Raw genomic sequence first — 26641 nt, 5'->3', positions numbered from 1 at the left:
TAGGCCTGGAAAACAAAGGGGCTCCATTCATGGGGTCCAAAAAATAATGACGCATCTCTGAGAGCCGACTCAGCTCCTCCACATTGTATCAGAAGAAGAATGAGCAAAGGCCCTGCCACAATGAGTCCTCTGGATTCCACGAGCATCTACTGAAAGTTTAGCTGACTTTGAGGAAGGTCAAACATATCTTTGAAAGAAATGCTTGCCAGCACTAACGCTTTGGCCTTGAGTCTGTCTGACCGAGACATTATGAGAATGGCATGCATTTCCTGAAATAACCATCAAGACAATTTGGGGTCATCGTGACTCATAAATTGATTGGCCCTCATTTTCCACTCTAGTGTACGTATAGTAGTACGAAATTGGTGTTCGGGTCTTTTTTCATGTGTGCGTGAGTGCAGAATGGGCTTTGGGCCCCGAGCGGTCAAAACAAGACCCGTTCCAGGATGTAGCATGTGCGTGTATGTGAGTATGTACCGTTCGCACCCCCGCTCAATCAGTCCTGCCTCTCAAAAAGCTTTCTTTTCTCCCACGGAACAAGAAAAGCGTGTCGGTTTTGCCTCCATCCATCTCGGACGTGCCTGATCCCAATTACAAGTCTTGCGTAGTTCCTTCAACCGCTTTGTATTAGGAATTTGAGCCTTCAATGGCCAGCCTTAGGTTTTAATGATTGTACTGGAAGGAGCATTGCATCAGAAAAAAGTGTGCTTAAAAGCTGATACATGTAGGTACTATCATTGAGATGTTGAATACGCTTTCAAGCTTTCTTCGCCAAATCCTATCCGGCCTTTCTCCATTTATCGTTCGTCCTTCGCCGTGTTCTTCGGTCTCCCCCCCCTTCCTCCCTCTCTCTCTCTCTGTAGGAGCAGTATTGGATTGGTGGTAGACCTTCTTGTTGTCCGTGCCAGTCAGGCTTGACGTTATCTATGAAACAAGACGCCGTTGGATATCCCGTTCATCCACGGAAGAGCTCTACTCTGCTTTTCTCGGCCTTTGTGGGCCTGTCAAGAGGGCGGGAGGGTTATTGGGGAGGTGGGTATGTCGGTGTTAGTGATATATGTGCTCGTGTGGGCGAGTGAGAGAAATTCCAAGCTCTGGCCAAAAAAGTTATCCTTTCCTTCTTTCAAGTCAGTTGTAAGGTGACCTCCGACGAGAAGAGACAATCGAGAAGCAAAGCTTTCTACCGCAGGGTTTTATTTACACGTGGAACATAAGAGGTAAGTAAGTTCATGGATTAGAAAGCCAGCGCCAAGCAAGTAACGAGTGGAGTTTTCGGTTGATTCTTCCACAGATTTGTCTCTGTGTTTGCTTGAGGTGCGCCACTTTTGGAAACACCCGCCACCGTCGGTTGGAACAAAAGAACATTCACCAGAGTTTGCCCAAGAGTCTTGAATGGCCACCGTAGCCCTCTCCCATTTCTTCAAACCTAGTGCTTGTTGTATTTGTAGTGACGGTTTCCTGACCCGGAAATCAATTCGCGGAAAATCTCTTAACCATGCGAGTCGCTGATCGCCCAGGAGACATCTCTATTCTTACGCATATCTTTGTGTCCGACAACAGAACTGTTCGTGCTCGAGGATTCAGGGTGTCTTAATAGGAGACCCTTGTGACCCGTGAATTGCTAATTATTAATATTCCTACCCACCCTTGGTTCACCCCCCTCTCGCAAACCCCACGGTCGCAAGCAAAACTCCCAGTCAGTCCTGATACACTCGTCTCTCGGAAGAGCCTTCATTTTTGGTTACTTTTGCACTTACTACGTGTTTGCTCAAGAATTTAATTTTTCCCAAGCTCCTTCAGACCATTAAATATTATCAAGCAGACATCAGAGGACAGACAATCATCAGGTTCAAGTGTCGTTGTTTCTCCCGACTTTTCATTGATCTGCTTCCGTAACCGTGCTTAACCGCTGTGAAGAACCAACCTATCGCATTGGTCACTTGGAGCTTCCCAAAATATCCACGTCGGACCACCGCTTATCATTCCAATCTTGACGTCGATTTCCCCCTTGTTCCAAGTCTGACACATACTCACAACAACTGACTGGTTGCCCATTGAGATCGTTAGGATCTCCAACGCTCTGTGTTCGTTGACAAATCGTTGTACGAACACAGGGCATCATCACAAGTGACCTGGTTGGCCTTTTATTTGCACAATAATAAACTGGATCAAGAAAGCATTGTCAACTATTTAAACACAGCCCAGCATCTTAGTTTCCGTCACCGACCCTTTTGGCTGAGTAGTTAACAACTAGGGCAGACTCCTTGATTCTAAAACAACTTTCCTCACACTTATTCCCGTTTTCAAATACTCAATCAACTCAGGATTGAGCGGGAAATGGAACCAGGTTCCAATTTGCAACCCCATGAAACTCGAGTAGGGCGGCAGCTCTCCGTGACCAGCTCGGAAGGCCGGAAACCTCCCAACTTACATTTGACGAATCCGGAAGGAATTCACGGGGACAAGAGTCCAGATTCAGCCAGCCTTTATTCGGATGAGATTCCCAGTGGATACAACTCAGGAGAGCAATATGACACCTTATCAACAGGATACATGTCTGGTGAGGCCTACGAGCTCCCTGAAACCCGATTGGAGCTGCACGAACCTGCCCTGGATGTCATTGATGAATGCATTCAGCCCTTAGGGAGCAATGCCGTGTCCGATGACAACATTTTCGTGTTCCCCCTTGGAGTGGGATTCAAGTCCAACTTGGAGAAAAAAGGCGATGACGTGGAGTCGCTCAGCAGCACAAGCAGCAGTGACACCGCTCATGCCAACACGGTTGAGGCCAATGTTCATCATGATTCTGGATTGCCAGTGGCACGCTCCCCCAATTACGTGGGTTCCGTTAAGAACAAGATTAGAAAGAAGATGGCATCCCTTTCCATTCCAATGGACAATACGCCATTGGGGAAACTGGATTATGATGAGCAAGATATCGAGTCCTCAGACTTTGGACCAGGGGCTGATGCACCCACTGGAGGATATCGAGCTGTGCCATCTGATACCGACACGTCCGCCTTCGATTCGGATGCAAATGCATTGATTTCTGGAGCCCCTGACTCTGGGACTGAGCTTCACCATGCCTCCATTCGGAACAATTCCAAAGGAGCTCGATTGGCAGCTCGAAAAGCCAAGAAGATTCGAAAACACGACGAGCAATGGTTTGACGCCAATGACAACAAGTACTGGGCAGTCACGAGAATCATTTGCTTCTGGGGATCCATCCTCTGCATGCTGACGAGCTTTGTTGTCGCCGGGGTTCTCATCTATCACATGCCACGACAATGTGATCCAATTGCGGAATGGTATCAAGGAAATGTACTCCTTGATGTCAAGCCCGAGTTTGCTTCTACTGGAACTGGAAATGTTTACCGAATGGAAATCAGCCAAATCATTGACCGTCTGTCGTCCATTCGATCACAAGGTATTCGAGGCATTCACTTGAAACGTTTGATGGCCGACCCCAAGGGCAAGCAGGATACTTTCCTTCCCACAGCAGACTTTCGACGAGTGTATGAATCAGTTCTAGGGTCTGAACGATCCATCCAAGAGCTTGTGAACGCCGTTCATGATGTCAATCTCACGCTGATGGTGGAAATCCCTGTGGTGGGGAGTCTGAACGAAACTGACAAAGGCGCCCTCACCTTGGATCTGGAACACGCCGTATCCAAAAACATTCAGTTTTGGTCTCAACTTGGGGCAGATGGAATCTACCTGAAAGGCCTGGAACATTTCGGAACTGATGCGTGGGTAGCTCAATCCGTTCAAAATTGGCGAATGATCCTCGACAAGTTTGGCAACTCAAATGATAAACGAGTCCTCATGACGTCGTATAAGTTTGCTCATAATATATATGAACACAACAACGAAGGAGCCAAAGACGCCTTGCAAAACATCGAGTTGCTCGACGCCACAATCAACATTGAAGAGTCCAACTTGGGGGAGTTGACTCAAGAGGTAGCCAAGATAGCCGAGTGGGACGCTATTGAAGGCCGACCCTGGATCAATTGGAACATGCGCTTCTTACAAAACCTCCATTTGAACCACGCAGCCTTAGCTTTTCAACTTCTTCTCCCGGGGACGATCAGTGTCTCCAACCATTTGAACGACACGTTGTCGAATCAAACGCTAAAGAACCTGACTGCAATCCGCACCTTGGCTGTGCCAATCTACATGAATGGAAACTACAAACGCTGTGAATGTAAAGAGGGAACCACCAAAGAGACCAACTTCATCTTGAGGGATCCATTTGGTGATGTTCTGCAGTTGGAACGGTTTTACAACCGTCGTCATCGATTTGTTCTGGTGGCGAACTTCGGAGATGTAGAGGCCTCCTTGGAGTCCGTTGGCAAGGTCTACTCCGTAGGTCAGATCGCCATGGACACAAGTGGAACGCATTTGACGAATGAGGATGTCTCCATACGGACCATTAGTCTGGCCCCTGGGCATGCGCTTCTCTTCAAGCTCCCCAAATAACATCATCGATCCACGACGATCAGAACCATAGTACTACTCGTCAATTATGAGGACATGCATACATAAACCCTGACAACTTAGAATGTATCACTTTGAGAGTACCCTTATTTTAGTATCTACATAAATACTACTATTATTGTATACCGAATCGGTTGGTAGACGACTGCATTGCCTTGGCTCATCTTCTCGTCTAAAAATCTAGTTGACGACTTGAGGTTGTTTCAAGACCTAGGCTCATCCTTCCAAAACAGGAGTCACAGGGTCTGATAGATTTATCATTATCATGCTCTTGAAATTTGGATGATGCAAATTCTTATTTTAGGAATGAAAACAAATGTTGCTTTTAGTGACACAATAAAGCTCCTTCTCTATGTAAACTCAACGTGTGTCTACATTATTGATGATGCACTAATGAGACTCTCCAAGGGTCGGGAATGTTTTTCCGTCTTTGTCTGAATCTCAACGCGTATTGGTAAATACTTCATTTTTTATGCATCTTTGTGTCTGAGCCGGTTCGAAATTTTTGAACTATGCTTTCGCAACTGAATTGCAAACAAAGACGGTTTCCAGGTATGGAGAATTTGCAGACATTTGAAGAATTATTGATTCTCCTGCCAAATGTGAGTGCATGGTATCAAATATCGGTGTCATGAATTTTGCAAGCATGCGATACATTTTTATTCGCGAAAGTTTTTGCTGCTCACCCCATTTCGGAAAAGAATTTTGCTAACAAACATACATCTCTGATTCTCTTTCAATCACTTTTCCACTCTTTTTTTGCTTTCTTGATGTTGAACAGGAGAGAATGAATGAGTTCTATTTCAATCCATGACCAAATAAAATGAAGCAAATTAAACTAGACGATCATTTTAGCATTCAGAGTATGCCACCTACACTGCTCACCAAATAGCGTAGTCCCAATTCAATCCCCCAAGCAATACAAAAAGATTTTTGACCTCAATGAGTGAACATGTGTCTTCTAAATATGTTGTTCGACGAAACTTGTCATGGAAACATCCTGAGAAATATTGTATATATTGATTTTTTCATTAAGAAAATATCATCCGTGCTTCAGGAATATCACATACCTTTTACGCTCTTATGTTCTACTTTCAAAACGCATTCCCTTCTAAGACCCCATTTAAACGATTTTCTTTGACGAAATCTTATTCATCTCTAATGTAACTGAACTTTTTTCGAAACATACATCTTGGGTGTGTTTAGTCAAAAAATGAGGTTAAAATTTGAGTGACGCCGATCTTGGGCTACCCTGTACTTGCTACAAAAGAGAGAACAACCTTCTTCTCTAACGTCTAGGTGACTCAAATATTTAGGCTCGTCCCAATTTTCTAACCTCAACCACGAATCGATTTCCCTCTTCTGTAATCATTTGAAGCGCTTCCTTGCACCTCCATGCGGGAATGAATGCACCTAAACCAAAGCGCTGTCATTCTAGATATTTATTGCAGGTAGAAGGAACTTTGGAAGTAGAACAAATCGAAGGTCCTTGTGTAAAAATGCATATGAGCGTCTCAGCTGCATAGAGAAATCTGGATAAAGCTATTCGACTTTGGGTCAGGATAATGACTGCATGAATTTCTTAGAATATTCGAAAGCGAAGAATAAAGCACCGGTAGCGGGGAAGGTCCGGATCAACGTGGGAGTGAGACCATTGTAGAGAGCCAAGGCACCATCTTTTCGAACAAGGTCCTTGGCTGTTTTAAGCATGGATTCGGAAACCCCACTCACCTAAATAAGTGGAGAAACAAAAACACAGAAAGTGCATTAAGAACTTAATCTCATCAAGACCAAAAAATAAACAATGACATTGGTTCCTTCCCTCTCTCAAACACAAAACTGATGATACCATTAATACAGTGAACTAGAAGTTAAAAGAGGACGTACTTGTTGCCGACTTTTGATGACATCCGCGGGAAATATCACGGTCCAAAGGGTTGTGCCGGCGAGACCTCCCGAAATGATTGTCTTTAAGGGTCCTATTTCATCTTTGGCTTGTCCTAAATTATGAGTCATCTGCCTGTTATTTGCGGTTCACCTTCAATTGACATTAACCAACACCCCAAGGGCAGTTATAAATAAATCTTGAATTGATCAGGTTGATTACCTGGTTGAGCAAACAGCTCTCTCGAGAATTCGTAAGCGAAAAAGAAGCAAAAGTAGCCTGGCATTTCTCGCATAAAGGTTGGTGCAAGGCCGCGAAACATTCCTTGGATCCCATCTTGCTTTAAGATCTGTTTCGTGAGAGCAAAAGGGCCAATCTTTGGTTTGCCTGCTCCGCCAACGGCATTGGAACCAGTCTTCTCCTGGGATTCACGCATGGCTTGAAGGCGACATTTGATTAGCTCAGTGGGACAAAGTGCGAACGAGGCGAAAAAGGCGGCGAATGAGCCCGAGAAGCCGTTGGCTGTCACGCTCAGATCAGACACTTTCCGAACACCGATCAGATTGGCCACGGACTTCTGACAGACGCCGTAGGCAGCGAAGAGGATGCTGTTTTCAGCCATGTTGGCCGCTAACGAGGGCACGGTCCCCGCATAAAGACCACGCACCACGCCTTCCTTCCTCAAGGTCTCTCTGTAGGGTCAAAGGGAAATGTGATTCTCCAATCCAGAATACTCTACATACATTGTTCATCAGAGAAGCCCCTTTCAGCTCATTCGTTAAAAGTGATGAGTCTCAGAATATCAATGGTCAATTCGATTTGAGATGAGATAATGAGACGCATGTGCCGTTTTCAAGGGTACATATGGAAAAGCCAGCCCCCGTATTAACAAATGGCATGTACTTAATAGTAAATGTAGCTAGTGACAGCGAGCTCACCTGAAGCAAATCCCGAGGTTGGGATATTTCTCCGGAAAAGTCTGCATCTTAACCTTGAGCGTATCTAAAGGCTGCCCAACATAGACGGACGTGGCAGCTCCCAAGGATCCCGCCACGAAATCGATTATGGAATCTTTCGAGTTTTGAGCGGTACCATTATCATTGGTATTGCTGCCACGCATGTCCGAAATCACTTGGTTAACTTTGGCTGTCACTCCCAACGGTGAACTGGTCGATGTGATGTCTTTGGGATTCGGGAAGATCGAACCTTGGACTGGGGGTGTAAGGAAACATGTTTCGGAGACCGAGGGTCTCGAAGGCTTCAGTTCGTTTGAGATCAAGCATAATGGAGTCTTGGGTACTTGGGCAGCAACTTCTCTTCCTACTGACGAGGACGGCGACGATGAAGTCTGCTCTTGTTCATACTGGAATAGGAAAGGGGACAAACGAGTTCTTTTTTTTTCAACACTCCCCATCGGACTGGGATGACCAATTAATATCTTTATTGTTTCGTGCACATTCTGCTGGCAAGAGGGATCCGCACATAGCAAAACATATGGTAACTCAAGTAAATGACGACGTTTGAACTGGTCTAAGAAGTTCGGATGATGAATGATAAGGTTTTGTATCACAGCAAATAAAAGAAGGAGGTTTCGAGATAAATCAGCCACACGTGACATAGTTTGGACTGCGGCCAAAACGATCTCGGGAGGTCTTGAAGGTCGAGTAAAAAGTCAATATGAGCATTGCGGAATTAAGATCGCGAGTGAAAGAAGGACAGAAAGCGGCGGCAAAATCACGAGACGTTCGAAAATCGTACTCTGTCAAGCTTACAATGTGCTTTTCAACGCAAACCCTTTGGTGATTTGAAGCATGAGCGGAAGATGAATGTCTTCGTTGAAAACTTTGTCTTGGGTCAATACTTTTTGCCGCCGAGTCACTTGCTCAGAATACTTTTCGAGATGACGCACATCCTCAAAACGCTCTTGACATTGGTCACGAAAGTGGTAAAAAGTTCCGTTCCGACTAGGAGCGACCACAAATGCTTGGCCATGGGGTTTTAAGGTTTGATAAATGCATTGGGTTAAATCATTTCGGTACTCGTCAAAAAATAAACAATCAGAGCACAGTACGAGATCAAAATCTCCGCACATGTCGGGCGGGATGTCGTTCCATTTGAGGATTTGTACGTCGACTTTGGATTTGAGTTGGGGGTTGTGTTTGAGAATCAGTTCGAGGTTCTCCACGGACGTGGGATTGCCATCGGTTAATACAACTCGTTTCGGGTGGCCCAATTGGGCCAAAATCAGACCCGCCAAAGAGGTCATGCCTCCGCCCAATTCCAGAACGGATTTCCCATGGAACAAATGGGAATGTTCAAGCAGGAACCAAGCCAGACATTCCTCTGAAGGCCAAATACACACGTTCCCGGTGTTATTGAACCCAATCAGATCTTGCGTGGAGAAGTTGGCCTTCACATGGGCTACCTGAAATCCAAGCCACGATCAATCCATCATTGGTTCCATCTATTAATGAAGCATCAAATCAACCTCACCTTCAGTTGGAGGGCCGGAAAATGCGGGGAGGAAATGAGAAACCAATCTCGTTGGCCTTTTTCGGCCAAGGCTGGAGTCGATTCAGCCGAAATGGGTCGAGCCAGAACGAGTTGATAGGAAGGGAATCGGACCAGTCCGCGCTCATCCTGGATTTTGGGCGTCAAATCCGAAGACTTAATCGCTTGGGCCAAGATTTTCCATCGCGACTTGGCATTGGACATGGTACGTTCCTTCAGACTGGGCTGCAAACTGAAGCATGAATAAATGTCACTTACCATAGTGTCTTGGACTCGAGCAATGGCTTCTTTCTCGCTCAACGGAATCAATCAATCTACGAACTATGAAGCTCTGAAGCTCTGAAGGTCTGAAGGTCTGAAGCTCTAGAAGATCCTATGGCAACTAATCAAACTCTCCGTTTTCGAATCTCCTACCCGACCTCTAAACGACTCTCATCTGTAATCAATCCCTTCTAAGATCCACATGTGAATCCCATGTGAGGTTCAAATCTATGGGTAACCATCTGTCTTGCATTAGAGTTTCTTACCTCGTCCTAGCTGAGTTTGAGTTTATTCCTTTCGGTGTTCTCTTCCTCCCCCTTTCCTTTAAGCTTTCCTTTGTTTATTTTCATTCAGGGCCTTCTCAGCTGCTGTGTAGGCCTAGTAAAAAGGTGGTCTTTTCAAAATCGACACTCGAATCCCGAAAGGAGAGATCAAGCTTAAGGAGTAATGAACGCTCGATGACAAAGACAGGATGTAATGCATTTAGACATGGACGGTAAGCAACCATGCGCAACAAGGTGTGAGATTCCCAAAGATGCTGAGTGAAGAGGGATGAGCTTCATTTCACGTTACCAAGTCGAGAGGTAGAGATGAAACTCACTGGGGTGTGGGTAAGAACTTAAAAGTTAAAAGTGAGGCGCTTCTTTCTGGGCAGTTTGATTGGTTCCTTTCTAATTACAGTTTATGGTGTTGTGGAACACGGTCCAATCGGGTTTTGTGTACTTCTTTGACACAAGTGTGCCTGCCTTCACCCTTGGATCAGGATTTTTTCACCGAACCCACAAGGTACCCACGGGTTATTCGGGTCCGTATCAATCCCCCCCGTTTCCTCTCCCGCGATATGGATGCTTTAATGAGTTAAAGCAACTCGTGTTCTGTGATCCTCCGGCTCCTCCCATCACCATTGTTGAACCCCCAACCGAGTCCAGAGATGATCCGATTCCAGAGGACGATTATGATTACATTATTCCCAGAATTCAAGGCTATGAGCCTAACAACCATTTGTCACCTGACATAAAATCATCACTGCAAGAGACGCTAGAAGAGCAATTTGAAATTGATTTGATCGTTTAATTAAGCAATAAAGCGGTGAATGGTTTTGCTGAATGAATGCTAATCTGAGGTTGAGATCAACGCAATTAAATGCTTTGACGCGCTTGGAGGAGATGCTCCATCAATTCATTGCAACTGGCACTTAGATCCTCGGATCGATGCAGGTCTTTCATGACGTCTTGACATTTCATCTCCAACGCATCGGCTTCCGATCTCATGGACAAACATACTCCTTCCGCGGCTCCACAGGCCAAAACCAGAGTGTTGGTCAACTCTTTTCGTACTTGATCCTGACAAGTGAGGACAATGTCCTCTCGTAAAGGGCTCAATTTGCGGATGGCAAATTGTTCGAACTGGCGCTTAATAAGCCTCTCTTTGGCCTTGGAGGTCCACATCAATTTCTCGACCGAATAGCAAGTTCCAAAAAATAATCCCGTGCCAAGCAAGATCCGCAATCTGGCGGTTCGATATAAGCAACAAAGCATGATCAAGGCCACAATTGAGGCTTCTGAAGTGGCCACCGAGGCGTGGAAAGCCCAACTTAGAAGCCTTTTCCATGAGAATTCCGTCTCCGCCATGACATCTTGTCCATGGGAGAACGAGGTCAGGAACGATCTGACTTTGGAGTAACACTTGAACAGGTTTGCGGGCCTCAAACTGAACTTGAACGAAACGTCCTCGTGGAAATCGCGAAACAGCTGCCTTTCTTGGATAAAGAAGTTCAACTCAATGGGCATTCGTCGAGGCTGATGGTCCAAGAAGTTACGCTTGACCTCGGGAAGAAGATCCGTGACTCGAGCGAGGATCTGACATTGGACTTCAAAAACCCGATCACAAATGTTCTGAGACAAACAATGGGACAAATCGATTGCCAGTGCGTTCTCCAAATGCCTAAAATGTTCCGAGTGTACGAAATGATGGTTTGATTAAACGATATTTGGAAGGAGAGGTCGATGGTTTTACCTGATCAACTGAGAGCGGTACACATCAAGAATCACTTGCTCATCCCCGTGGAAGACGGCATGAAATTCGGAGATGAATGTGCTGAGATTGTGAAGCTCATCTTCGAACCCGATTCGGACCATGCCCTCAATTTCGTCCAGCATTGTTTGCACTTCGCCTTTGAGCTCCTTGGTCAGCTCTTCCATGTGCTCTTCCAAGTCATTCATGGTTGCATTGAGTTTGACAATCTCGTGCTCTTTTGAAGTTATAAATTCAGAGCCTGACTTGGATACGAAATCATTAGCATCTCGAATATCTCGAGCCAAATCTAATCCAACATCCAAATAAGGTAGATAACGATGACCTTTGTAGGCGCAACTCAATTGAGACCTCAAGGACTCCAAGAACCTAAAAATAAATATATTTCTTTTTAAGTGAACACTGCCATATCAAGATAACCTATCTAGCATCTACCTATTCCAGTCGTTGTTTCGCTCTTCCAGTAATTTGACTGAAGGTAAGGAATCTTGGGAAACTCGAACAGTGGATCCAGGGGCTAGTTTCTGTTCCAATTGCTCCTTGGCCGATACGAAGAACATGCGTTCTAAGAGTTCGGATTTTGAGACTTGGAGTTCGAGCTCCTTCTGGAAAAACTCCAAAGTTCGGGCAACGTGTTGCTCATAAGCGGCGTGGATCCAATACTCTTCCTCCTCGGAAGCCACATCCCATCGGTTCACGAGAACCATGATATTAGGTTGAGCAATTTTCTTCTTCACTTGAAGGAAAAAGGCCTTTTCCCGCATCATCAAAGTCGACTCGCCGTTCATGAGCCACACGAATAGATCTGCATCCAGACAAAATTGGTCAATCCACGAGTCGAAATCGGTTTCCACATCCAAACCGGGCGTGTCCATCAAAACGACATCATCTTCCAATAAAGCTGCCTTAGATCGGGGCCAGAACAACTGGATACAACAATCAGGTTGAAGGGGATGCTCAGCCAAAGCGTTTCCAAGTTCATTCATGGACCTAACGAGAACAGGTAATGGATCCATCGCACATGTATGTACACCACATTCAATGATATGAAACAAAGCAACTTACGTAATGATCCTCTCCGAGTTTCGCTGATCCAGAGTACCCTCTTGGCCAGGAATATTGATCCAAGACTGATTTTGATTGGACCCTCGAATCTCTACAAAGCATGACGTGGTGTGCCCCAGGCCCATAGGTAAAATGGGTTCGTTCAATAAGGCGTTGATGGCGGAAGATTTCCCACTGCTAGTTCGTCCAACGAAAACCACTTTCAGATGGGGTCGAGCAATAATGTCAATAATCGAGGTTAACCTCTCTTGGCCTCTTTCAAGCCTATATGATACGATGAGATTAGGTTAAAAGGTAGATTTCAACGACTGGTCCCCGTGTTCATCACTACCTGCTAGTAAAATTTTGATTATCATAATGGTCCCTCCAATCGTCCGGCAAATTGTGGATGTGATTAAGATGGCGCGTCAAGAAGATGGCAAGTTTATTGAGATGGTTCTCGATATTGTGGCTGACCTCCATGATGACTCGCCTAGACGTTGGGTCGGACTAGTATCATCCTTGGTTGTTGATGTTCCACGCTCAACTCCGCTAATAGAGTCAGCTGATTTGGAACACTGTCTCTCTCTGTTTCGATCTGGATCAATAGAGGAAAAAAGAGGAAAGCTCAACATCTACATATGTTTTCATCTTGAAATGATCTGAAACATCAACCCACGACCTTGTAGTGCCACTCATTCATGTCTCATGTCCTAGCCAAATGTTCCCATGTTCAACCCAGTCGCTATTGCTTTTCCGCTCTCTGCCATTTTCCGCATCATTGCTCAATGTCGTCATCAAGAACCACCGGATTCGTGTCAAAGTCATGCAAGGATCCGGTAACCGTCCACCCGCCAGGTGTTGTTGATCACTGGGTCGACTGGGTCGTGGTATGATACGACTCCGCAGCCGATCCCAGGGCGCATTTGAAGGAACTTACTCGCTCCGAGGCCGTACCAAATGCCGATCCAACCCATGGGCCCACTCGCTCGATTTTGTTTACCGTGGTCCAGCACGGACCACGTGTTGGCTGAGCAACTTGCCGGTCAGGTACGAGCAGTGGGCGCCTTCAAAAAGAGCCATGCATGGAAGGCACGATCAGTGTCCTAGGGGATGTCTTTATCTGTGACATTGTTCCGTCTGCCAAAGGGGTTAATTTGAACTCATATCTTGAACTCTCATCGGCATCAAAATGATTGTTCGGGCTTCTCATCATAGAAATGACATCTAGTTGGCGTGAATAAGCCTGCATATGGTATCACATAGATTGGCAGTCAGACTCCCAATAGTAAATAGTTATGATATCCATCAGCTACGAAAACCAACAATACATATGAAATGCTGAGAAAGACCTATTTAACTCGCATCAGTGTAAAGCAACAGGTTTGACCTCCATCCCCTCCATCCCAGACGAATCAGCTCCTCGGAAAATTACTCAAATCTAAGCCTCCCATTGAATCCCCAAAATTTTAGTTTGCTCTTTGACACATGGCTTTTGAGCGCCCTCGCTTGTCCAGTAGTCCATGGCCAGACAGCATCCCAGTGGGGGCTGGTCCAGAGACTCGCTGTCGTCCACCGGCCCAACATCTCTACTAAGAAGTCCATGATGATACCGGCCGAAGCTTCTGTTCTCTGGGGGAGGGCAGGGATCCTCGGTCGGTCGGTGGGGTCGGCGGCGACGCCAACGTCCGTCGACAAGTAAGTGAGTGACTGAAATCGCTCGCAGCGCCACCGCGGTTCAAGACGACGACGTGAGCAAGAAGAAGATTAGAACAACGACAAGTCCCCAAGTTTCCTAGAGTAGTGGTGCTTTGAGTTCCATAGTTCTGTTCCAACACCTCCGGACACTTGATCCACTCCTTCACTTCCTCTGCTTAGGTGCCTGCCCCGGTTTTTTGACAGCCCATCCCGTGGACTGGAATTAGGCCCTTGAGCTCGCCACACGTTTTGTATCATGGAAAAACGCATCGACTTGGAACGGAGAGGTCTCGAACCCGCCGCAGTGAGTAACCCCACATCCAATCGGGATTGGAATTCGCTTCAATTGGGCTAGAGACATAGGGGGAGGGATTGTATTAACGGTTTTACCCGGATTTGGGTCGTCCAAGCCAGTTTTGAAGGGGTCAAAGGCCACATATCGGGTGGGTGGTATGGGTGGCATCGGACCGGATTGGGGGGGAAACTGCCCGAATGAGCCGAAAATAGGATGAATATAACTTCAGGTCAGAAAGAAAGTCTTTCTTTTGCCAGTGTTAGGATTCTCGATAGTTTTCTTGAACATGGTGAAATCACGGATTTCGCTATTTAAACTCAAAATGATGAACCCGGATTGGTCAGGAATAGAGGTAGAAGGAGCTGAATTAACTGATGACAAACTTGATCATCGACAGAATCCATGCTTTTATCCGGACATTGGCCGTTGTTTACCCTTTTCCGAAGTATAAAAGCTTAGTTTATGATTTTGCTAAGTAATATGATGCACTAATATTGCTCTATTGGACTCGTATTTCCAAGGGTGGCTGAAAAGAGTAAATGTGTAAAGCTTAATTCGTGGTGTCCGATCCAAATCACCGGCTTTTGTGCCAAGAAAGGCCCTCGACCACCGAAGATGAGGTTATGGTGCCTATTCATTACTTCAAAGCAGGGACAACGATCAATTATTTCAGATCTTTGAACCTTTTCGCCCACTTCATTCCTTCGCAACTCCTTGGTTCAGAGCCTTGGATGCCAATATATGCCCCAAATCATGAATGTGCCTACCAGGTGACGCACAATTCTGAGCCCAATATCTCACCCACGTACCAACATGTCACCAGTTTTTCTCTACCAAAACGTGTCATGGTGTCTCTGCCCCAATCCTAGCTCATCCTCATTCCATTCAAACCAATCCGTGCCCAGTGATATCCTCAAATGGGTCGGAGAGTGGTCCCTTATTTTGAAGTCAACATGGCTCCCGAAAATTGCGCGTTCTCCCCTGTTGGTCCTTCTGCTCCTCTTTCTCAGTGATGTTCGCTCTCGTTCACGCTCTCTCTCTTCTCTCTCTCTCTCAGTCACTCTCTCACGCACACTTTTCTCCTGTCTTCTTGTTCGTTTTGTTGGTGCGTGCTGGTGGAGGTCTGGCTTGAACGGAGCAAGCCCTCGTCCTCTTCATTGGCGGCGTGTGCTTTGTCGCGGAATTCAGGCTCCGCGTGGGCCACAACTCCGCCAGCAAACGAAGGTCCGTCCCTCCGTTCCGTTCGGCTTTGCGTCAGCAACGGTGTTGCTTGTGGAACAAGAAGCAGAAAGACTTTAAAAAGTAGATCCTGCATTATACTCGACAGCCTTAGTCTGTTGTAGTATAAATTAGTGAATACTGGACCAATGTTATGCTAAGTAGCACACGTCTGTGAGTCTCAACTTAATTACTCTAGTGGTAGATTGGTTGGTAATGTTTGAAACAAAGATTCAAGTTGAGTGGAAAATAGTCTCCTGGAACATGGCCCGAAAAGGTTTGAGGGTTGTTTTTTTACCATTCTGAAAGCAATGTGACATTGTCTGAAGTACAAAGGCAGGATGAGAAACCCTGGGTAGTGTTTCTCGCGAAGTTTTGCGTCAAAAGTAGAGCTCGACGCAAAACAGCTGAAGCGGAGGGAAATTTGAACGGCTTCATAAGTTCTCCTTGTTGCTCACTTTCAGGTGAAGAACCTCAACCTCGACAACACTCGGGCGACTCAAATTGAGGGACTCACCGAGGCATATACCAGTTTGTACTCCTTGAGTATGATCAATGTAGGTCTGACTAGTTTGAAAGGACTACCCAAGTTGTCAGCCTTGGAGAGGCTTGAACTCAGTGATAACCGCATCAGCAATGGTCTGGATATTCTTTTGGGTTGTCCCAAACTGACCCATGTCAACTTGAGTGGTAATAAGATCAAGGACCTAGATGCCCTGGAACCATTGGTAAGGCTTGTTTGATTTTGTTTAGTAGAATTTTGCTTCCAATCCAGTTTTCTTCTCTTTCCGTACCCAACAGAAAAATCTCGACCATCTCACTCACCTGGACCTCTTCAACAACGCGATTGAAGGTCAAGACGATATATTCCGGAACAAGGTATTCAAGATGCTTCCCAACTTGCAGTATCTCGATGGAATCGACATTGACAACCAAGAAGACGAAGACAGCGATCTTGAAAACGGTCTCGATGATGAAGATGGTAAATAATCGGATACATTTCATTCAAGTTGGTCCCCATTATTCATGCATGCTTTTTATTATTTGATTTTAGACGAGGATGTTGAAGAAGGTGAAGGTGAGGGTGATGATGACGATGATGAGGAAGATGGTGAAGGCGAGGAAGAAGAAGACGACGGAGACAAAGGCCCCGGCTTAGCCGACATTTACGGGGATAACCTCGACGATGACGAGGATGGCGCAGATTACGACGAAACTGCAGATCAGGATGAGGAAGATGACGAAAGCGGTCTCGACGAAGAAGGTAAGTCTTCCTACTGATTCATGTCAATACGTATATCCACTTACTGATTGGGGATCCTTTGTGCAGAGTCAGAGCATAGTCATGGGAAACGACGGAAGTTGGACGACGGTGGAGACGGAACGGGCACAGCTTAGGGGTTCCCCTACAGACTTGTTCTCTTCCTATATTCTTGAGTGGAACTCTGCAACAACACACGGTATTCCAAAAGAAAAGAAACTCCAGGCATATATTCCAAGCTGAAGTCCATTTTGATTCGTCGTCGTGGTGCATCATCCCGAGCATTATTATCATGATTCCAAAACGTAACTAGGGGTGCCGTGGCTCGCCCCTTGCCTCGAATGCCACGCCTTTTCCTCCGTCGCGGGACCCTTTCTTGAGGGGATTTTCCCAATGTCACACGCCCTCATTTTACTCATGTAGACTACAATTGCGAGAAGACATTGGTCCAAGGGACGTGGGAAGACGTGTCTGAATCCCCAATTATCGACCATGTTCACCCTATCACACCCAGCCCGATGAAGTTTGATGAAGATGATCTTTGTTCTTGAATCAAACGACATGGTTTTTGTAAGATCTCACACTTCCTTAATCTCCCTGCCCAGCGTGCTGATTGGTACAGCACCGCTGGTCTACCGCCGTTTATTTTTCCCTCTCTTCACCTTCAAAAAAAAAAAACACCACCACAATTATGCCGAAACTTCGTCATCACCCACATGTCATTGTTCTGTCCTTGACTCTTCCAATTTTGAACGGATTCCTGCCAAGTCTTTGGAAAGCCCTGTGAACCATGGATGCCGCTGAACAAACTTTCACCTTCCAAAAAACTTTCCCCACCGAATCTATTTCTTTCCAAATTGATTTTCAACACAGAGATCATATCAACCGCCCGCCCTTTTTGGAACGCGAGTGTAAGAAGAAACGACCGATTCCACGATGCAATTTCTATTTTTCATCCCGATTTCCCATCTTTTTCTATCTCCTTGCTTCTTTAAAAGTCTGAAGGATGTTGGAAGTTCATTAAGAGACCCTTAAGAATCATGTGGAGATCGTGAAGAGGCCTTGTTCTCACGCCAAAAATATGCCGATATCGCGCTCGGCTTTCAGCGTAAACAAAAAATATCTGACAAAAGTGACGCGCGTTATTATCAAACCAGACCTCTTCATAATGAACCATCCGCTTCTTGAGAGTGTGTCTGCGCGTCTCTATGTACAAATTATTGTGTAAGATTACGAGATTGTAATGAACAACTTAAAGAATAAATGTAACTTTTCCAGGACCACGCCACTTATCCTCATTCGTAGAGATTAGTTTAGCATGCCTCGATCAAGAGCTTAAAAGGATTATACATTGGGTATTCTACAAGAATTAACACTAGGAATGTATTGTTTCTCAAGGTATATAAAGCAATCTCGGTGCTAATTAAGAGAGAAAGTAAAGTCTTGAGGTCCTTTTGGTGTCTTTTCGTTTGCATCAAAGGTTTGTTTAGATTGACAAGAATTTTGGAAAGGAAGAAAACTTTTTGTTCACTAAACGCTCTCATTGATCTGCCATGGACATTCTGAAAAAGAATTTTGTTTTATTTAGGTTATAAATCAACATTTACAAGCCCAAGACATTAACAAAGCACATTGTTTCCCCCAGATGGAGTCATTGCTCTTCTCACTGTCTATGGTTATCATATTATGCACGATATGTTCTTTAACAAGCGTTGAGAGTATTTCTACCTACATCTCAGATTTACCAAATATTTTCCAGTCTACTCTGAAAGCACTCAGTTACGAATGAGTGGAGTAGATTTAAGATTAAAGTTTCAATCTTAGTTTGAATTGCGCTAAATTAGCTTAAAAGCTAATTGATGACTTAAAAAGTCTACCAATGCCACAAGTTTGATATTAGGGGGCAGCTCTTCAGACTGGAATGCAGAATTATGTATCATCCTTAGCAATTTTTTTCTGACACTTGGAATGGAATTCCCAGCAATTCTACGTTTGATTTTTTTATATCTCACTTAACTTTAAATTCATATAATAGTTGATCCAACAACGAATTAGAGTTGAACGATTTGCCTGAATATTGAATGCTATCTGGATAATAACCAATAGTACTCGTAATTGTTTTCCAGAGTACTTACTGCAAACACGAAGGCAAATGTTAACAAATCTAATCAAAATGGCCAAGAAAACCATTTACGGAACATTAGATAAAGCATCTTTTGTGGAGACTGCCAAAATATGCATTTTCCGTTTTATGTCATGATTCTTGAAACATGTTTGTTACTTTCGAAACAGGTCTTTCGTTATTCCTCAATAAAAATAACAGATTACTGGTCCCGTTCCCGTTCTCTTAGTCAAAGTGAGTAATTAATTACGCAACCATTCTTAGGAAAAATATTTAACATAGTTACTCATGGCAAGCTCCTTTTCTTCGCTTCTATTTGGCTACACAGTTCAATTGGTTGTGATGCGTCGTGACTGGGTTAGCATGGTTAATGAAAATTTCAACCATGTGGCAAAAAGAAAAACCGTACAATATAGTCGTTTTTAAGACTTTTTTAAGTTGATCAAACGTTATTACAACATAACTTTATTTACGACACCTTTGTCAATAAAATAAGACTGTCTTACCTACTCTGAAACAAATGTTGCACCGAAATAAAAGCCCAAATGAAAAAGGGGCGACATTGAAGACATTCTTTTGCACTTTTGTGTCAATACAAAACACAACGCATTGTGTTACTATATCGAAAAACCTAATTTGCAAGCTAAAGTGGATTTCCAAAATTCATTGACTCAATTTTGTAAAAGATGTCCTCCCCTCATGGGTCAAAGTTTCAAATTGTTTGAACCATTGAGGCTCTTTCGTTAATTTTTAAGGACTTTTGGACTGCTGTAAAGAATGTTCTCCTGCAATACACTGCATTTTATCCCCTGGCATTTTTCTTCTTTGATTCACTTCCAGACATGGAATATTGCAAATTTTGGACGGAATCATTTTTCCTATGGCATTTGGCATTTCAATTTGCCTTGCAAACGTCTTAACACACAATCAAGAAGTGAATAAATGAAGTGCTAAGCCAAAATGTGTGATTAATAGGCCAATTATTTCGAAATCGTGCAAGGAGTCAAGATCAGGATACAAAAACACTGCATTTTAGGCAGAGAACAGAACCCAAGCACTGGAACGTTATGAATTTAGAACATCCACGTCATACTTTAACTTGATTGCTCGTCAGTAAAACATTTTGACAGAAAAAAACAAAGAAGTTTCAAGATAGTTTGAAACAAAGTCGAACTTAATCACGTGAACTAATTGAACCAGTGAAAGTCATATCAAGGAAAATTGACGCTACAAAAAGCACCATTGTCGTGATCCGGCTTCGTTCATTATAACAATAACTTTTGAACGTTAGAGATTGCTCTCAGCTCTACAAAAATCATTCAATCGTGCTAAAAATTATGTGCAAAGCTGGTTGCAAAATGAGCCCATTTGCTTGGCTAGAACCCAAAATAATGTTTTCACTGAGAGCCTCTATATCCATTTCATATGCATATCATCCTAAGCTTAACTGAAGCTCTTAAACGTAACCAAATGATAGCAAAATAGGATTCGGGTATGGTTTAGTGAATGAAATGTCATCCATTCAATTTCCATGTTTTTGGCATCTCTTGTTGCATTCAAAAATTATTCTTTGACCCCGATTGATCAATATTGCGCTCATCCTCTTTTTCCTGTTTTAAATAATTGGTTTTGCATCATCTTTCATCTTTGGCTTGGACTCCAGGAAATAGCATTCGGGCATGCATAGCATCACGCCCGTCTGTTATATTAATCTAAATATCGGGAATCAAATCTTTGATTTCTTTTCGTTTTGTGAAAATCGTCAGCAGAGAGCTACAGAAAGATTTATATTTGATGATTGCTGAAATATTAGAAAATCTTATTCCTTTTGCCAATTTGTAAGCCTGTCAAAATACATTATTATAGAGGATATCATTTCTACTTGTCACAAGGCATTAGGTATCTCTAATAGACGAATGCACGCATAAAACTGACATGTAAATTCTGAATTCTAGATTCTAAAAATTTCGATCTAAGTGTTAGTTTTACCCAATGATAAGAAAATGATTTGATTTGGTCTTCAGTCTCTTCAATTCCAAACGGTTTCCTTTTGACAAGGGCACCAATTCATTTATGAACTATTAGTAACGATGCTTTTCATTTGAATTATTTTTGTTTGAAGAATAAAAAAAGATCAAATTTCAGACATCGAAAAAAACGAACACAGACGTAAGGAATTTGAAAGTTACTCTGGCATGGTTCAAAGAGAGTTTTTTGCGAACTTCCTTCCGATTGCTATAAATGAAATTCCCAGTAGCTCAAGACGAAAATATTATTCATATTCCTGAACTTTGCATTCATATATTATATGATCCACCAACGAATTAGAGTTGGCAGATCTGTCCAGCTCCTGAATATAGGGTTGATTAGGAATCTTGATCAAGAAATTGTCCAAGTGTGAAGTCTGACTTCAAGGATGCAACTGGATCAACTCCTCCATCCTCCCTACGAATGTTTGTGGGAAGCAAATTGAATTATGAAGGGGCGAGAGACAAAAAGAGGTGGGCGGACTTTATTGTATCAACTGGCAGGGATTCACGAGGGTTTGAAGATACTCTCAAACGCTACGATCACTGCAATTGCCCCCTGAAACCTGGGTTAAGACAAAGCTCATAAATGCTTTATGGTTTACCTTTTGCTTTTCAACATCACCACGAAATTATGTCCCTCCACTTACATGACATTGTGGGCGGGTCCCTCATGAGAGAGCAAGTATCAAGCAAACGTATTATGAAATATAGTACTTCACCGTGACTTTTGAATTCATTGTAATAAACAGATTTTCCAAATAATCTTTTGTTTGACAGTTCTTCATTTATTTGATCATTTTAGTTCATTTTACAGATTGCTTGTTTGTTATAGTCTCTTATTACTGATGTTCCAGTAAAAGGCAATTTACACCATACATGTGCGTAGATATAACGCGCGAAGTCTTTGTTCCCACTCTGTCATGCCAACCATTATGAATAATTAACTCACCTTCAGAAATGACCGCAATGACAAAGGAGCAACTCGTGCTTCTTTTTGTACGTAAAACCAGGAGACTTTTTATTTGACGTTTTCAAGTTGGCGTCATTCAATTCCGAAGCTATCACCATCTACCGTTCAAAAGGCCGGTTTATTGAAAAGTGGCTCGTTTAAAATTACAAATTTGGCCTCACTTCGAGCAAATTTGACATTCAATTCACTTCCATGTGATCAAGAAATGAATAAGCTAATATACGCTTTCGCTTGTTTAAGCATTAGATCTTTGGCTTTTTCTTGATTTATGTACTGATTCAGACACTAGGCTCCTCAGGGGGAACTTTTCTGGAGAAAAAAGGGAGAACAGACTCCCCGAAATTTTATTTGGCTTCCTTCCTCATTGAGTGCCTTACTTTACTTGCCTCTTTGGATTTAACCCGCCAATTTCTGTAAATCAGAGCCCGACTCTCAGATGATGGGACAATTTAGCACCATCAGAAAGGCGTTGTCCTGAGCGATCATTTTTTGAACAATTTCTGCCGAAGGAATTGACAATAAATCTGCGCGAAGCGCACCCTGATATCAATAGTTTTTACGGGTCATTCATGCTTACATGCCCTTGTTCAATGCATCTGAATATCTTCCAAGTGTTTCCCAGACCTCTCTTTGAATATTTGAGGGCAGTAAATTGAACAATGAAGGAGCCCGAGAAAGAAAAGAGGTGGACTTTATTGTTCTAACCAGACTGGATTCTCGAAAGCCTGAAGGTGATCTCAAAGCATTAAGCTTCTACATAGTTGCCTTAAAGTTTTAATTTGTTGATGAACCAAATTTTTCTCTTGTTTTTAATTCTTCACCGTATAACTGTTAAAGATTGCTCTTTAAATATGCTTGACAAGCCGCCATCCCTGCTCTCATGTTAATCATAAGTATGGCTCAAGTAACACTACACGCGGGATCAAAAGCTTTAAAAATGTGTTAAAAGAACAATCAGAGTACTGTCTAGACGTACGTCCACTACCAAAAACTGACTAGAATTGCCCCCAAAGTAACGTGTAAAAAGCTGCAAGTTCAGCAAATATGAAGTAATGAGTTAATTTAATGACAACTCAGCGATAAGTATTTTAAATTGAATGAAAAACATCAGTTTCTTGATAGCCGGTACGTATATCTGACGCCATTAAAAACCAAAAAAACCTGGCATTTACATTTTTGGAATAATTGTACCAATTCACGTTCATGTTGGGATATTTTGCCTTTCACGAGCATAATGTTCGGCTTTTCCCAGAGAAAACAATGTTTCAAGGATCTTTTGCACTTTAAAGTATTCACGATTGTTGGTCCTCATGCCATTCATTGGGCTAATAATGAAAGCTGAGAATGGCCCTGAAGTGGCTACTTCGGGCTGCCAACGGCGTTGTTTACCTGGCAACCCTGCCTTGTCTTGTCATCAATGTTGATACCATCATCAGCTGGATCAGCTGGATCAGCTGGCCTGAGGCCTGAGTCAACAACGCCTGTGCTGTTTTCAGACCAGGAGCTAGATAACAATGAATAGAGCGTTAAGAGTCCCTGGGTAACTCTTAACTCTATAGATCTACTTACAACTACCTTGACTGGTCTCTCTCTCCGTCTATGGATGGATGAATGAATGGCTGGATATCTATCTGACTGGCCTGAGGATTCCGCTCTGGGTGGTGCTCCAATGTTCGTTCATTCATTGAGCGTTGAGCCATGGGGTATTATTATCGGTATTATGCTCCACAAGTGTCCAGAGAGTCTAATAGAGACACGTAGAAGTGGTTGGTCGGGGGTGTTGAACCGACAGCCAAGGCCACGGCCACCCCACCACTTGTGAAAAACCTCCGTCCGTCTGTCTATCCATTGACGTTTCACTTACCCAGCATCGCCAATCTTTTGGCCACGTATGTCAGGACAAAGTCCACCGCCCACTGGCCTCCGTTCCGCCACCCACGCCACCCACAGCCGTAACTCCGTCTCCGCCTCGTTTGCCGCCATCTTCGCACCTCAGGATCGAGCCTTGCAGTCGGCCTTGCCTTCGGAAAGCCGGCCTTTTTTGAGCTCAGAGCCGAATTTAACCGACGACGACGACGCCGACCGCAACGGTCACTCGAATCATCCTCCGGATTCAGGCGAGCGGGCTACTCTTCCGAGCACCATGCGTCATTCGGCCTCGGCCTCGGTCTTGGAAATGGGTGGGATGGGGGAGTGGCGACGGACCGTACATCAACCCTGGTCGTATCGGATGGGCAACTCCACGTTCCACTTCCAAAAGCCGTTGGTGGTGGCCATTTCCGTGATCCTGTGCGGGTTGTTCGTCTTGGTCTACTGGCTGGCGTCTAGTCGGGGCCAACCCACCCCTTACGCCCCTCAGAGCCCGGGTTGGGGCCTGGATCACGATCATCCGCATCTAGGTGCGGGTCTGAGGCGCTACAATGCTCAATATCCTTTGTCCCAACCCACCATTACACCTCAGGGACTTCAGTATCAAATCGCGGTGATTGCCGATCCCGATGAAGCTTCCAAAGATCCGGACAAGTCCCATAGTTGGCGGTCTTACTTGAAAACGGGTCTGCTCACTTACGAAACGGGTCAATCACACTTGTTGTGGGATGCCAGCCCGCCCATCGAGATCCGATCCGGTATGTCGAATGGCGGACGAGGCATGGAGCTCTCGGAATTGATCGTGTTCGATGGCAAGCTCTTGACCATTGACGATCGAACCGGGGTCATCTATCAGATGGAGGGCGAGAAAGTCATGCCGTGGGTCATTTTAGCCGACGGAAATGGATCCGAGACCAAGAGCTTCAAAGGTAAGCCAGCATGGAATAGTTGTCGATTATCATGTTCCTCTGCTATCGATATTGATTGCAGGTGAATGGCTGGCCTTGAAAGATGAGCATCTTTATGTCGGAGGCTTGGGTAAGGAGTGGACCACGCCAGATGGCACTGTGCTCAATTTTAATCCCATGTATGTCAAGCGAATCTCGAAGGAAGGCTGGGTGGAACATTTGAATTGGCACGACAACTACGTGGCCCTGAAAAAAGCCGCCGGGATCGAGTTTCCGGGCTACATGATCCACGAAGCGGCAGCCTGGAGTTCATTCCATAAGAAATGGTTTTTCCTGCCTCGTCGAGCCTCCAAGAACAAGTACAATGACGTCGAAGACGAGCGCCATGGCACTAATATGATGTTCATGGCCAACGAGGACTTTAGTGATATCCAATTGCGGCATATTGGTACGCTCGATGAACCCTCCCATGGGTTTTCGAGCTTCAAATTCATCCCAGACACGGATGATTCTGTGATAATTGCCCTAAAGTCGCAAGAGCTTGAGGGTACAATTGCCACGTATGCCATGATTTTTAGAATTGACGGAACAATCCTAATGCCCGAGACCAAGTTTGCCGATATCAAATACGAGGGAATTGAATTTGTTTGAAGCGTGTCATGTCAGTCCAAGAATTATTCGGAAATGACTGATCGCGGTTCAGTGGGGACCCTTGCGACTGGAGTTCAAGCTTACTTATAGACCAGAGTCATTTTAAACATTGCAAATGCCATAATTGCGATATCTTTTCGTGTTACCCACATGAATGGACAGGTGTGATAACCTTTCAAAGAAAAGACTATGTTTATATTAAGCTATTACGGGACCCCATTTTGGCTGTGTGCAATGGAAGTATTTTATATCGAATGCCTGATAGAACACCTGATACGCGAGTACGTGTGAAGAATGATTACTGTCTTGATGGAGTAAAATAGCGAGTGTGAAACAAACATCTAATATAAACTGTGCCAACCACTCTAGATGAGTTTGATTATGATTTTTCAACTTTATTTCAAAGGCATCGTGGATTCGCTAAACCCAGAGTTCGGAAAATCGCGATCCCCCATCCAAAAAAAGCTCAAAGAATGCAAAGAGAGATACACCACGGTCGTCACGGAAACAACATGTATGATGAAATCATGGCGCGTCCATCCGTGCACCGAAGTCCTCATGAAAGAGGGATTATTCTTAACCGATGGATGGCCTTGAGGTGGCACAGATCATCATCCTCATCATTCTCGGATTGGCGATGGATTGATTGAATGAGTGGTGGTTGTTGTTGTCGTCGTAGTTTTTAGTGTGGGTGGCTGCGGTGTTTGATATCGACTGAGGGACACTCGCCTCACATGGTGAGCTCCATGATGGCATTCACGATGTCGTTGGTGTTGTTCTTTAGCGCCTTCACGGCCTTTGACCGAGACACGTTGGCCTGAGACATGACCAGTTCAATGTCCTTATCCTCCACACCCGAGTCGTCCACCTCCTCATCGTCCTCATCCTCTTCGGGAATGGCCCCGGGTCCAGGGGCGCCCGTGGTGCCCTGAGCACCCATTTCCGTGGGCTGCGGGGCCTCGGCCGCCTTGAACTTTTGAGCCGCCTCCATCTGAGCCTGTTGAGATAAGTCCTCGATCTTGGCCTCGCCGAACACGATGTACGTGTCGCTGGCCGGGTTCTTGTACACGTCCGGCTTGGTAATGACGAACAGGATGTTCTTAGACTTGCGGATGGTGACGCGAGACACGCCGGCCACGTTCTTCAAGCCCAACTTGGACATAATTTTGCGGGCCTTCTTCTCGCCCCGACTCTGCTTAGCCTTGCTCACCAAGTCCTCGTTCAGACCGGCGGCCGCGGCCAGCGGATTGGCACCCTGCGTCTGTCCGGCCGCACCGGTCTCCTCCAATTCGGGAATAGATTCGTCGGATCCGGAATCCGTATCCGAATCATTGTTCTTGTCCTCTTCGACCTCGGGGGTCGGCTTGGTCAACACTTCGGTCAATTA

The 26641-nt window shown here is 44.6% G+C and overlaps 8 protein-coding genes across 17 annotated transcripts in view; 4 read left to right on the top strand and 4 right to left on the bottom strand.

The window, feature by feature from the left end:
• Positions 1-1025: 1025 nt before the first annotated feature.
• On the top strand, positions 1026-4861 carry LOC131887010 (uncharacterized). Its single transcript, XM_059235499.1, has 2 exons — positions 1026-1217; positions 1292-4861. The coding sequence occupies exon 2, from the start codon at positions 2338-2340 to the stop codon at positions 4477-4479; it is 2142 nt and encodes a 713-aa protein (XP_059091482.1). The 5' UTR covers positions 1026-1217; positions 1292-2337; the 3' UTR covers positions 4480-4861.
• Positions 4862-5924: 1063 nt separating this feature from the next.
• LOC131887019 (mitochondrial ornithine transporter 1-like) lies at positions 5925-9273 on the bottom strand. 2 transcript variants are annotated; one of them, XM_059235517.1, is made up of 5 exons: positions 9152-9273; positions 7321-7745; positions 6605-7074; positions 6385-6497; positions 5925-6228 (listed from the first exon to the last, which is right to left on the bottom strand). In XM_059235517.1, the coding sequence occupies exons 1-5, from the start codon at positions 9152-9154 to the stop codon at positions 6055-6057; spliced, it is 1185 nt and encodes a 394-aa protein (XP_059091500.1). In that variant the 5' UTR covers positions 9155-9273; the 3' UTR covers positions 5925-6054. The 2 variants fall into 2 exon arrangements, with proteins under 2 accessions (XP_059091500.1, XP_059091492.1); XM_059235509.1 differs by lacking the exon at positions 9152-9273 and having other exon boundaries at positions 7321-8000.
• On the bottom strand, positions 7807-9097 carry LOC131887036 (calmodulin-lysine N-methyltransferase-like). Its single transcript, XM_059235528.1, has 2 exons — positions 8876-9097; positions 7807-8807 (listed from the first exon to the last, which is right to left on the bottom strand). Exons 1-2 carry the CDS (start codon positions 9095-9097, stop codon positions 8151-8153), a joined length of 879 nt encoding a protein of 292 aa, XP_059091511.1. The 3' UTR covers positions 7807-8150.
• Positions 9250-10261, top strand: LOC131887060 (uncharacterized). 3 transcript variants are annotated; one of them, XR_009373987.1, is made up of 3 exons: positions 9250-9388; positions 9509-9765; positions 9836-10261. XR_009373987.1 is itself a non-coding variant. In XM_059235557.1 (2 exons), exons 1-2 carry the CDS (start codon positions 9745-9747, stop codon positions 10226-10228), a joined length of 414 nt encoding a protein of 137 aa, XP_059091540.1. In that variant the 5' UTR covers positions 9627-9744; the 3' UTR covers positions 10229-10261. The 3 variants fall into 3 exon arrangements, 1 of the variants encoding a protein (XP_059091540.1); XR_009373986.1 differs by having other exon boundaries at positions 9254-9369; XM_059235557.1 differs by lacking the exon at positions 9250-9388 and having other exon boundaries at positions 9627-9765.
• LOC131886988 (transmembrane GTPase Marf-like) lies at positions 10205-13313 on the bottom strand. Of its 3 annotated transcripts, none has more exons than XM_059235478.1 (6): positions 12912-13313; positions 12585-12830; positions 12254-12517; positions 11624-12178; positions 11171-11557; positions 10205-11098 (listed from the first exon to the last, which is right to left on the bottom strand). In XM_059235478.1, exons 2-6 carry the CDS (start codon positions 12713-12715, stop codon positions 10294-10296), a joined length of 2142 nt encoding a protein of 713 aa, XP_059091461.1. In that variant the 5' UTR covers positions 12716-12830; positions 12912-13313; the 3' UTR covers positions 10205-10293. The 3 variants fall into 3 exon arrangements, with proteins under 3 accessions (XP_059091461.1, XP_059091456.1, XP_059091469.1); XM_059235473.1 differs by having other exon boundaries at positions 12915-13313; XM_059235486.1 differs by having other exon boundaries at positions 13173-13312.
• Positions 13314-13899: 586 nt separating this feature from the next.
• On the top strand, positions 13900-17984 carry LOC131887046 (acidic leucine-rich nuclear phosphoprotein 32 family member B-like). Of its 2 annotated transcripts, XM_059235545.1 has the most exons (6): positions 13900-14038; positions 14111-14234; positions 15908-16171; positions 16245-16425; positions 16498-16707; positions 16774-17984. In XM_059235545.1, exons 2-6 carry the CDS (start codon positions 14187-14189, stop codon positions 16839-16841), a joined length of 771 nt encoding a protein of 256 aa, XP_059091528.1. In that variant the 5' UTR covers positions 13900-14038; positions 14111-14186; the 3' UTR covers positions 16842-17984. The 2 variants fall into 2 exon arrangements, with proteins under 2 accessions (XP_059091528.1, XP_059091520.1); XM_059235537.1 differs by having other exon boundaries at positions 13973-14234.
• Positions 17985-23282: 5298 nt separating this feature from the next.
• Positions 23283-25622, top strand: LOC131877346 (soluble calcium-activated nucleotidase 1-like). The gene is made up of 2 exons (XM_059222976.1): positions 23283-24624; positions 24686-25622. The coding sequence occupies exons 1-2, from the start codon at positions 23718-23720 to the stop codon at positions 25252-25254; spliced, it is 1476 nt and encodes a 491-aa protein (XP_059078959.1). The 5' UTR covers positions 23283-23717; the 3' UTR covers positions 25255-25622.
• Positions 25623-25624: 2 nt separating this feature from the next.
• The window catches only part of LOC131877354 (nascent polypeptide-associated complex subunit alpha-like), a 1605-nt gene continuing 588 nt past the window's right edge, over positions 25625-26641 (bottom strand). For all 4 annotated transcript variants that reach the window (XM_059222987.1, XM_059222995.1, XM_059223005.1 and 1 more), the window contains exon 3: positions 25625-26605. In XM_059222987.1, the coding sequence (XP_059078970.1) occupies positions 25985-26605 (621 nt within the window). In that variant the 3' untranslated portion in view covers positions 25625-25984. The remainder of the gene's footprint in view (positions 26606-26641) is intronic.

This window comes from Tigriopus californicus, chromosome 1 (assembly GCF_007210705.1).
Source record: "Tigriopus californicus strain San Diego chromosome 1, Tcal_SD_v2.1, whole genome shotgun sequence".
NCBI lineage: Eukaryota > Metazoa > Arthropoda > Copepoda > Harpacticoida > Harpacticidae > Tigriopus > Tigriopus californicus.
The sequence above is the reverse complement of the archived record's forward strand: the minus strand, read 5'-3'. Positions and strand labels throughout refer to the sequence as shown.